This window comes from Mustela erminea, chromosome 11 (assembly GCF_009829155.1).
Source record: "Mustela erminea isolate mMusErm1 chromosome 11, mMusErm1.Pri, whole genome shotgun sequence".
Lineage (NCBI taxonomy): Eukaryota > Metazoa > Chordata > Mammalia > Carnivora > Mustelidae > Mustela > Mustela erminea.
The window spans coordinates 58,630,451-58,642,701 of NC_045624.1; the positions used below are offsets into that span (position 1 = coordinate 58,630,451).

A 12,251-nucleotide genomic window follows, 5' to 3' on the forward strand; every position below is an offset into this window, starting at 1 on the left:
CAGATATTTTTAGGGATTCATTAATTTTAAGTGTAAAATAGAAGTTTGCTAGTTACTGTGTAAATTCTGAATTTCTTAGGTTTTAGGTTGAGTTCTGTTTGCAGAATGAAAGTATCCTATAGTTTGATGCTTTACTTATTTATTTATTTGAGAGAATAGAGCAGGGAGTGGGGGGCGGGCAGAGGGAAAGGAGAGAGAAACCCAAGCTGACTCTGCCCAGCATGGAGCCCAACTAGGAGCTCCATCTCAGGACGCTGAGGTCATGACCTGAGGAGAAACCAAGAGTCAGACACTTAACTACCTGAGCCACCCAGAGCCCCCAGTCTCCTCGGTTTTAAATTTTATAATAGTGACACTGATTTGGTGCTTTTCTATCTGAACATATTTGGCGATAACATTATAGATATAAAAATGTAAGTAATATTCCTTGTCCCCATCTGCTATTAATTGGTATATGTGCTTTGAAAAGTTAATATAAAACAATTTTGCTGTAATGCTTTCTCTTTTGTTTAAGGTGAAGGTTATTTAAATTCTGATAACAGAACAAAATCCCTTAGAATTATCACTGGAATCATAATCCACAACCAGAGCATGAAAATCAAAGTTCCAGCAGAGATTCAGAAATAGGTGCTTAATATTGGGAATATGAAGATGAATAAAGCTCATTTTTAAATCTTAAGTTAGCTGGAGTCTAGAGTTCAGAGAAGTAAAGCAGACATGGAGATGAATAATAAGCTCCATACTTTATTATAAGAGTTACTGCTCTGGGGCGTCTCGGTGGCTCAGTGGGTTAAGCCTCTGCCCTCAGCTCAGGTCATGATCCCGGGGTCCTGGGATCGAGCCCCACATGGGCTCTCTGCTCAGCAGGGAGCCTGCTTCCTCCTCTCTCTCTGCCTGCTTCTCTGCCTACTTGTGATCTCTGTCTGTAAAATAAATAAATAAAATCTTAAAAAAAAAAAAAAAAAGAGTTACTGCTCTAAAAATATATTAGAGTCACTATGGTGATTTGACAAAAAAGGCTCAGAACCATGGCATAAATGCGAGCCTTCACACTCTTAGGAAATGCAGACTTGTCTTCTAAAAGAAAAATAAAACAAACAAAAAAAAACCTTTTGGAAGCCCTCCTGTGCCATGTCCAAGCAATTTACCAAGCTGCTAGCAGAACTGATACTGAATTTTTGGGTGCCTCACTGCAAAAGCTGTGCGGTGTTTCCTGAAGTCTTAAGAGATCCTTTTTGCCCTTTTGACAGTCAATTAGAAAAGTCACAATTCTTCTGACACTCCCAAGTTACTTATTGTCCTTACTTTCTGAAAAAAGTTTCTTTCCCTCCTTATTCTCCCAGGGACACAGAAACACCATGTAATCCCAAACCACTTCCTGATGTAAGAGCTGAATAGGAGGCAAAAGAGGGGTGGGTATTGCCTATGGAAGTTTGCATCCCCTTCATGCCCTTGTCAGTTGCTTCTGCATGTATTGGGATGTAAATGTGAATGCCAGGATTATCTTTGTATTTGCCTCCAACTGCTGAATAGAAGAGAACTGTAGTATGCATCAAACATTTATATTCCAGTTAAGAAAATAAAGGATCTGTATAGTAACAGAATGTGGTAAACACTGGAAGAAAGGAACAAAGATCATTTGATGAGATCTCAGAGGAAGGGTACATTCTTTAAACTAATAGGATCAGGAAAATGTAATGGAATGCTGTGTGTCAAAAGCTCTTCTCTGGGGTTCCACTGGAGTGCAAATGGTGATTATTGTGAAATCCTTTGCTAGCAGGCACAATTCAAACATGTACATGTATGTGTGCCTTCTTTTGATAGGCAGATGGTCATGATATTTCTGTAGTTTATGTTTTCTCTCTGGGATATAGCAAGAGGCATAAAGTCAATTTGGGGCATCTGTAACCAGTTTTAAATCCTAGAAGTATGTAGCAAGTTTGAAGACGTTTACATTTACTCAGAAGACATATGCTGGGTTTGTTTTTGTGTTAAATACTTTGAACTTGGTAGTGAGAACTAAAACTATGCTAAATTTGACTCAAGTAAGTTGCACTGTATTCCCATTTTGTGTGTCTTCGTCTCTTTTTAAATTTTTAACAAAATACTATTTTATTAAATGTATTTGGAATTGCACAATATTAATTTCATCAGAATATGTTAGTTCTTTGTGTATTTTACTTTGTATTTATGACACAGAGGAAGAACTATTAGGTTGACATTCTCTCAGTATTAGAAAGAACTACACAGTAAATAAATAATAAGAAGGGCAAAGTAATGGGGCATTTTGGTGGCTCAGTCAGTTGAGCAGCACCTTTGGCTCAGTCACGATGTCAGGGTCCTGGGATCCAGGCTGGCATCGGCATTGGCATAGGCAGGGGCATCAGGCTCCCTGCTGAGCCTGCTCCCTGGGGAAGCCTACTTCTCCCTCTCCCTCTGCAGCTCCCCCTGCTTGCGATCTCCTGCTCTCTGTCTCAAATAAATAAATAAAATCTAAAAAAAAAAAAAAGGGCAAGGTAATAAAATTAAAGTCAGTTGTTAATATGTCATTCTTTAAAAAGAGGCTGTAAAAATGGTAAAATGGAGTCATGTAAAATGAAAATGGCTTGTAAAAAAGGTAAAAATGGATTCATATATTGATGGCACAAAAAGTAGGGAATTGAAATGAATGATTGACTAATAATCAAAGAGGCAATGAGCAAGAAAGCTCTACAGAATAATTGTTGCGTATTGAATACAGCTATTACCATTACTGTTACTATTACTAAACTAAAAAGTGGCCTTTGAAATTTGGCTTTGCTTTATAAGTAAAGGGAAACCATTCTTTTTTTTTTTTTGGACAGACAGAGATCACAAGTAGTCAGAGAGGCAGGCACAGAGAGAGAGGAGGAAGCAGGCTCCCCGCCAAGCAGAGAGCCCAAAGTGGGACTCGATCCCAGGACCCTGGGATCATGACCTGAGCCAAAGGCAGAGGCTTTGACCCACTAAGCCACCCAGGCACCCCAAGGAAAACTATTGTTATAGCTGTATGTTTTTCACATCAAAGGTGCAAGATACAGTGGATGTTTTCAGTGCCTTTTCCTATTCCAGATTGACATAGTGGGTTTCACTCCCATTTTTCCTGTAATATCTCAGTATATAACGGATTTACTCATTAGTAATGGTAGCTCACTAGTGCTATGGTTCTCAAATCTGGAGAGGGGATCATGGATTGGCAAGAGGATTTACGAATCCCTGGGAGAAGATTGTTTATTCTGGAAAAAAAAAATCTGGAGAGGCTGAAATTCCTACTCATTAAGAAACTGGAGTACCAAGTTGGAAGAATTTCCCATAAGATAGGCTATTTCCCACTTAAATGTGAAAATACTAGCATCATTATGATTATTCTATAAATTTCCCTGCCTCTGTTCACAATCCTTATGTTCACATAAAGATAATTATTAGCTTCCTATACCAACTATTTGTGCAGCTTTGTTAATAATAAAAGAATATCTATCATTTCGATTAGATTACAAAACATTGATACAAGAAGTTGCAAAGGATGAAGATAGACAATGGCTTAGTATTCATTCTTCCTTCAGAATATGGAATAAATATTCATTATAGTCTAAGCTATAGAGACATTCCTTTACATTTTGATGTTTTACAGACATAGGTAAATTATATTCTTCATTTAAACAAGTCAGTAAGCTTACCCAGGGTAGCCAAAAAATATACTCAATCATACTTTAATATTTCTCCTTTGCTAAAAAGCATTGTATACCACTTACATTACTTGTCTTCCCTGAAACATTATTATCTTTTGGCATCCTCTTGCACTAGGGGAAATAAAAAGTCACATGTGGAGAAGTTCTAAGTGCTAGACAGAAATGATCCTTGGAGGGCAATTTTTATCCTCCACGGAAGTATTGCAGACTTCTTCCATTAGCATAGTCCCAGGGAGCAAAAGGTTAGGGAACTGGGACTGCCAACTGTACCTGAACACATAAGTCAACATTTCCTCCAAGCGGCGAGGGAGTGTGAGAGTGCACCCGCATGTGCATTAAAGTATCTGAGACGAGAAACAACAATTGTAATATTTTACATTGGAATATACTGTACAGATGGTGACATTTTGTTTGTGGTTGTACGGAAGAAAGTAAGGCAGTTTCCAGATTCCCCCCTCAACACCTACCATTTGGCATAGGATATGGGAGGTTGAAGAAAACGGAGGGATTTTTGCCTCAGTTGAAACAGCTGGAAAACAGATGGAAGCTGGTGTGTAATTTGCCAAAAGCCTTGTCCAAGTCTCCCACCCATTTTCCACCAAAGAAAAACTAGTCAGGTGATAGCATTGGAGGCCTTAGGGTCAGCAAATGATGGGCTTCAGGACATGCTGGGGAAAAAAAGAGAAAAATCTAAAAATCCAAGATCATAGGAAATACAAGTCCAGAAATGTGTTTCCAAGGAGCATGTTTTCAATAGGTAAGAAATAGTGGCAGCAACATGGGTGAAAACCACAGCAGAATCACAGTTACACAGATGAAAGTGTACACAGAATTAATTAACATTGGTGCTACCTCAACTGGGTTCACTTTCTCTCAGGTGATGAATTCAGGAAGCACACACCCACTCTTGGTCAAGTTAGGTACAATGTAATTATTCCATGTGCAATTATGGTAAGTGTAAGTGTGCGCAGTTCACATCCTTTTAGTCCCTGCGAGCTACTTTGGTTTGCAATTCAGGCATTCAATAAATTGTTTTTGGATTTAGATGTTGAATTATAGCCAGACTTTTGTTTAAACTCAGTCACTGGATATATAAACCTTCTGTTGTATATTTCTGGTTACGATGGGCATGTATATAGACCCACTCCAAGGAACCTTCTTAACAAGCATTGGCCCAAGTTTTGTGCACTTGTGTATTTGTGTGTGTGTGTGGGGGCACATACTGATTTTGAAATACTTTTGAATACTACAAAAGTTAAAGTATTTCAAAAATAAATATAAAGCAACAGGTTTTCCTCAATGTGAATTTGTTCATTCACGCTTATATAAGGAACTGTGTTAATCATGAATCATTCAAATTGAATTGCTCATGAGAAAAAATGCTCTGGCTTTGCTGTCAGTTTCCAGAGTTGCTTTACAGAAAGGAAAGGAGTATTGTCCCCATATAAAGAATAATCAGCTGCAGATTTCAGACTGAGCATGACTCCAAATTGGCAATAATACTTTTGATTCATGTGAGAATATAGATCCTGTGAGAGGTACTTATCTGAGTAATCTAGGCTGTGACTGAGTTTGCAGTCTGCCAGGACAGCCAATGGAAACATTAAATTAAAAAAAATTCAGTCATCAACAAGTTTCGCTCACACAGAATAGCTAAATGCTGTGAAGATGTAGAGGTTGACAAATCCGTAGCTAAAAACAGTCAGTGGATGACAAAGGGAGGTTCCACTTTGAGACGGGGAAGTTGGTATTGTGTGAGCACAGCCCGTCTGAGAGCTCACACATCATCTATCACGGAATTTATCCTGTCCTAGTGGCATAGTATCCAGTAAAGCCCGTGTGTGTCATGTCACAAACCACTCTTGCCCTGAATCAAGCCCTGCTTGCTCTGCCGAGGTGGGGAGTCAGTCAGCGCAGGGCTAAGTGACAAGCCCAGAAATGTGGTCAGTGAAATGTGAGGAATTTGCGACGGTGCCACTGCATCAGTGAATCCCCCTATGATCCCTCAGAGGAAAAGTAATGGCTTGTGTGCCAAAATTTTGATGTGAACTTTTTGTAGCTGCTGCTGCGGCTAGGCCTACACAACTTTACATCCGGCCAACAGAGATTTAGGAAGAGTCAGAACAGACTGTTTACATTAGAGTGCCTTGTCTGGTGGATTCCCATTATAGAGGACCCTCTTGACTTCAGTTAGACTTTCCCCACCAGACAGAAAAGAACACTAATATGTGTGTGTGTGTGTGTGTGTATACACTAAATAATATGTATTACCTAGCATATTTAAGCATCATTGGATGAAGAAACCAATGCTGCCCAAAAAGGTCCTTCCTAAAATATACCGTATCACATTTGTCAATTAAAAAAAAATTAAAATGTCATTCTTTGGAACCTTTATTTTAAGAGATGGGGGAGGGGCAGAGGAAGAAAAAGAGAATCTCAAGCAGGCTCCATGCCCAGTACAGGCTCGATCTCATGACCCTGAGATCATGACCGGAGGCAGAATCAGGAGTCAGATGCTTAACTGACTGACCCACCCAGGTGTCCCACACTTTGTAATCTTTGATTACCCTTCATTTTTCCTATCACTACTCTCATTTGGGCTCATAGAAGACTTCATTGTACTCTTACCTTCTAAAGATGTCACAGTTTGTGTGCACGTGCTCTAAAATAGAGAATTGAAGTAATATTTAAGAGAGCACAAACATACCACTTACTAGATCAACTTCCATCATGCTGCTATTTCCCTGAAGATAAATTTGATCTGAATTCCTAGAGCTGGTATGATTACCTGTTACTTGTTTATGTGGAGTTTGTTTTCATTATAGGCACACATTCTGTTCTTCAGTATGTTAGAATGTCTTATAACCTACATCTCAGGGATATGATAAGGATACATGAAATATTATATGTTAATTATGCCTTAAAAGCATAGGAAGAAAGATGGAACAATATGCTCCAAATTATTATTATTTCTAAATGGCATTATAAGATTTGACATTTGGATACCTTTTGTTAGGTGTTGTTCATCTTTTTAAAAAGATTTATTTACTTATTTTAGAGAAAGAGAGAACGCACACACAGGTGGGGTGGGGGCGCAGAGGGAAAGAGAGAGACAACCCTCAAGCAGACTTTGCACTCAGCACAGAGCTGGATGCCAGGCTCAATCCCAGGATCCTGAGATCACTACCTGAGCCAAATTCAAGAGTCTTCAGTTTAACTGACTCAGCCACCCAGGTACCCGAGTGTTGTGCATCTTATGTTTTTTTCACATATAATGAAAAAACATTTTAAAACTTTCCATAGTTTGAGTTATACGAACACAATTTCATTTATAGATTCCACACTGGAATGTGTATTGTACAAAGTAAAAGAATAGTATTGCTATTGCCCTCAAAGAGACCAAACTTAAATAGAAATTAAAAGGTCAGCAAATATATATACACTCTTATGTATGCTTTGTCTGAGCTTGAACTGACACTTGTGGTTCAGTTGCCAAACATTCGAATTGCTTAAATATTCATATACTATGTCAATGCCTTTTTTTTTTAGGAGTTAAAAAGTTCAATCATACTTAGATTCCAAATGTACATGTTAAACAACTTATTAAACACAATTTTGTATCTAAAATTGTTTTCCAGAGATGGTTCATTTATTTATCTTTTTATCATATTAAGAGCAGTTTTTTTTTTTCCATATTTTGAAAAAATAGTAGACTCTGCCACTTAGGCTGTGAGTGACAGGAGAGCAGATCGAAAAAATAAGAAATGCATCTTACCCTGTTGTGTTTTACTGTCTTTGCCATCTATTTTTCCTATATCTAACACAGTGTCTAAAAAAAAATAGTTACTCAGTATGTGTGCCGGGTATGAATGATGGGATTGAAGGCATTTGAAAGAATGAAGTAAATCTAATTGTCTCACTTTCTTTTTTTTTCTTTTTTCCAGACTCCCAGGAAGGAAATTACAAGTCAGAAGTCAATAGCAAACCCAGGAAGGAAAGGACAGCTTTTACCAAAGAGCAAATCAGAGAACTTGAAGCAGAATTTGCCCATCATAATTATCTGACCAGACTGAGGAGATATGAGATAGCAGTAAATCTGGATCTCACTGAAAGACAGGTAAAGTTGGACATTATTGTGATATGGTATTTTTAATTACACTGAGTCAACAGTCTTCTCTCACCATTTTTGAAATATTTGGACCTGTGGCTCTTAAATACCACTGAGAAAACAGGTGTTCTATTTCATGATGAAGTTTTGGCCCAGCAAAATGATACAATTAAGGATAAGATAGCAGTGTTTTAAGGAAAACGACATTTATTCAGTTTAAGGAATCATTCTTTATTCTGTAATTATGTCCTTCCTATATATTTTGGTTTAAAAATATTATTTCTTGTATATAATGATGGCATGTAGTGAGCAATTTTGTTTGCTTGTATTTTAAAATCTCCTTATTTTAGTGTACTAGAAAGCTGGCAACCCCATGTTAGTTTCCTCTTGCTCCAGGACAGGGTTTGCTATGTTACTATAACACATTAACCCCCAGACCTCAATGACATAATAAAAAAGCTCACTGTTTGCTCAGTCTCCATACTAACTTTACAAGTCCAGCATTACAAGCAATCACTCACGGACCCAATCTGACTCTCTGGCATCTCGACATGTGGTGTCCTTGGTAACCACGGGAGGTAAGAAAGAGTTAGAGGTTCATGCATTGACCTTTAAATGTTTTCACCTGGAAATGACCCATGTCACTTCCATTTATACTCTAAGGTCCGGAAATCATCAGTGGTGCCACTTAAGTTCAGGGGGGCTGGGAAATCATGGGAGTAAGGGAACATAGATCATTGGTAAATATTTCCCAAATATTTTTGAAATTATCTTGGTCTCAAAAATTAAAAATTCTGACGTTGATTCATTTAGAGAACACTTTGAAATTAATGACCTGTGGACCCCAGTTGATAAAACCTAAAAAATGCTTTTCTAATTAATTATATTTTAGGTCCTTTCTTGGATTTTATTTGCTCCAGTAGTGCTCCCAGTGCATTCGTTTTATGGATTCTGATTTGCCTGGGAGAATCTAGCCAACTGATGGTTAACAGTTGCTAATCTTTAGAAAAACATTCCTGAAAGGCAAATCCAAACATCTTTATGGACAGTGCAGTTATGATTGGCACTCCTAGGACTAGAGTCTCATTTCCTCTTTCACTGTATGTACCTCCTCCAGGGATCCCATCGGCACCAAAGAAATACCAACAGGGTGTGGACAAACGAATACTGTCTTAGGAGATCAAATTATTTTATCCAATTTCTTAAATCATCTCCTTCCCTCTGTTGATTTCTCAGTTTCAGCTTTTGAAGGATATTTCTGGGTAGTGGGAATGTATCGAGAAACACTTTAATGTGGTTTTATTTATTGGCAGTTTATGTTTTATTAAATGTTATGACTACTGCCTAAGTTGTGAAGCACAACATTTTCCTTCCCTTTAACTTCACATACGAAGTTCCCTCCATAAGGGTACAACATTTGGCTTGCTGGAAATGTTGGAGAATCTGAAGTCTGCATTATTGGACACCTGTTTTATTTTCATTTAAAAAAAAAAACTGGGAGCAGATAAAAAAAAAAGAACGGAGGAGAGGCATTACACATTAATGTTCTTATGCATAGACTGTGAATTCTAAGAAATGCAATCATGTTTTATATGATACATAAAGGAAACAAACTAGGATTTGCTTCCAACTTACGGAAATAATGGTTTACAGTACTGCACTCTTAGTCAAGAGAAAAGTGAAGATTCTGTGCTTGCTGTTTGGGGTGGCTTTGGTTACCTGTGATTATCTGATTATAAGGCAGAGATTTCACTTTTGGTTTAAAATAATTTATTTTTAGAAGCAATTCTATAAATTTGGTCTGGAAATTTATTAGGTATTTTGGATATGTCTTTATCTTCTGGAGTTGCCATTTATGGAAAAGAATGATGTGCAGTTTTAAGCAAAATTATATACACACACGCACATGCGCGCGCACACACACACACACACACACACACCAATTTTAATCTTTGTTTTTTGTTTTTTTAAGGTCCTTTTTCAGTTTTGTATCAGTTAGCCTTTGCTATGTAACAAACCATTCGGAAATCTTAGTGGTTTCAACCAATAACCAATGTTCAGTTTGCTCACAATTTTGTGGGTCAGGGATTTTGACTGGGCTCATTGGATAGTTAGACTGCTGGCCTTACCTAAATGCCTCATACACAGAGCTGCAGTCACTGGTGGGTTTGAAGAGCCGGTTGGTCTAGATAGCCTCAGCTGGGACACTTGTCTCTGTTGTGTGTGGTTTCATCTTCTTCTAATAGGCTCTCTGGGACTTTTCAAATGGGGGTAGAAGCATTACCAAAAGTAGAAGAAAAACTCCGGTGTACAAGGGCTTTCAAAAACTCTGCTTACTACATATTTACTACTGTGCCTCATTGTCTAAAGCAAGTCATATGACCAAGCACATTGTCAACATACAAGGGGACCATCTAAAGGAATGGGTATAAACAAGGAAAGTAACATTTTCAGAGGCCATTACTGAAACAATCTAACTATAGGATCATAGGGGAAAAAACAAAAACACCTTTTGATATATAATTGGATTTTCAAAGAATTGAAATTTTGTATTGTGCAGAACATTTTTTTATCCTGTAAATCTTTATTTCCAGTTTTGCAAGTTCATATGAAAAGGAGATGTATGCATGTGGAATCCAAATTCCCAATCAAAATAAAGTCTTTAGAGGGCCACTATGTGTTAATAAGAAGAAACTGAATTATTTTGATAGAAGTTTGAACAAAACAACTAGATTTTTCAATTGAAATGTATTCTTAGGCCAGTAAAAATCTCCTTAAGGCACAAAATGGAAATTAAAACTACCTTACCTTGCTTCTACTCAGGTTTATATGTCATAATCGATATGAAAGAATTTCTGGCATAAACTATGAAACACAATTGTCAAAAAGGGGGGGGCTGGGAATCTTTGCCTTTCACGATATAGTGAGTTATTTTGTAACACAAATATTTGTTGAGCTAGATGCTAGAAATAAAATCTCCTTAAAATAAGTTAGACGAGTCTCTGCTAGAACATGAAAGAAGGAAAGATTGAACAAGTACTACCAATTGTGATGAGTGTTGAATGTGACAAGAGAGGAATGACAAGGTTGTATGGGAAAATGTTCCCGATTATGCCAGATTTCATTTTACTCCTAGACTTCTGCGTGCACTCAGTATCTTAAATTGAGAATCTGAAGGCTTTATTTATGTTTTCTGGGATGAATTTTACTATGCTAAATTTATCAGAAAAATACCGTATGCTGTCAGTCATCAATTTTATTATTCTTAAAGGTCTGAAAGCAGATTCCTCCAACATGCCAGAGCTCTTGTCCCAGTAAGACATTTTCAGTTTGTTTTCTCAAGCTTGGGCTTTTGAAGTTATACATGTAGAGTTATAAACTGAACCCATTTAATTCATCTTCTTTTAATTGTGACACAGCAATTCCATTCCTTTGATTTTGCATTAATGCTATACCTGCTTATCTATGTAATCTAGATCCCAACCCTACGTATTCTTAAATAACACCCCTTTTATAGTATTTCCAGATGTAAAATATTCTAATTACAGACATGTACTTTTTTTATATCCATTCTGCAAGATTTATCTTGCCATACTTTAAAATAACCTGAGACTTACATCTAATTCCATATTGTACAGTGTTTTCCTTAACTTGAATAGGATTTTCAATCTCCCAAAATATTTTTTCTTGATTCTGTAAAAGCTTTTCAAGACTCAAATGCTAAGGTAGAACTTGTATATGTATAATGTAAAGAGAAAAAAATCAGTATTAAATAATCTATAACAATTTATGGCAGAACTGTTTTACAGAAATAACTTTCTCCTAAATGAAAATATGATTTGTAATCAGAAGTAGTCTTTAGATGTACTTTCATCTAGGAATTTTATATAATTGCCTATGAAATGTGCTTGTGTATAACTGATATGTTATTTGTATTTACCCCTACTTTGTTTGTATCACTAATCAACATACTTGCTGCATTTTTAAAAAAAGATTTTATTTATTTATTTGACAGAGAGAGAGAGAGAGAGAGCGATCACAAGTAGCAGGCAGAGAGAGAGGAGGAAATAGGCTCTCTGGTGAGCAGAGAGCCCAATGTGGGACTTGATTCCAGAACCCTGAGACCATGACCTGAGCTGAAGGCAGAAGCTTAACCCACTGAGCCACTCAGGTGCCCTAGTTGCTGCATTTTATTATAGGCCCCATACATGTCATTATAAAGACTTACTATGAAAAACAGATTTACTAAGATGATTAGATTTCCTTTAAGGAAAAAAGTAAGATATATTAAATCCTTAAATACCACTCAGGACATGGATTTTCAAATCCCTACCTGAAGAACAGTTTCTGCAATTTTACAAAGAAGTCAGATTCTTAAATGCTTGTGTCTCCCATAATGCAATACCTTAATAGGTCAGGGAAGTTTATAATCTCAC

General features: G+C 37.1%; 1 protein-coding gene across 1 annotated transcript in view; it reads left to right on the plus strand.

Moving 5' to 3' along the window:
• Positions 1-12,251, plus strand: part of MEOX2 (mesenchyme homeobox 2) — a 63,492-nt gene that overhangs the window by 39,128 nt on the left and 12,113 nt on the right. The window contains exon 2 of the mRNA XM_032305084.1: positions 7,652-7,824. Coding sequence (XP_032160975.1) covers positions 7,652-7,824 — 173 coding nt within the window. The remainder of the gene's footprint in view (positions 1-7,651; positions 7,825-12,251) is intronic.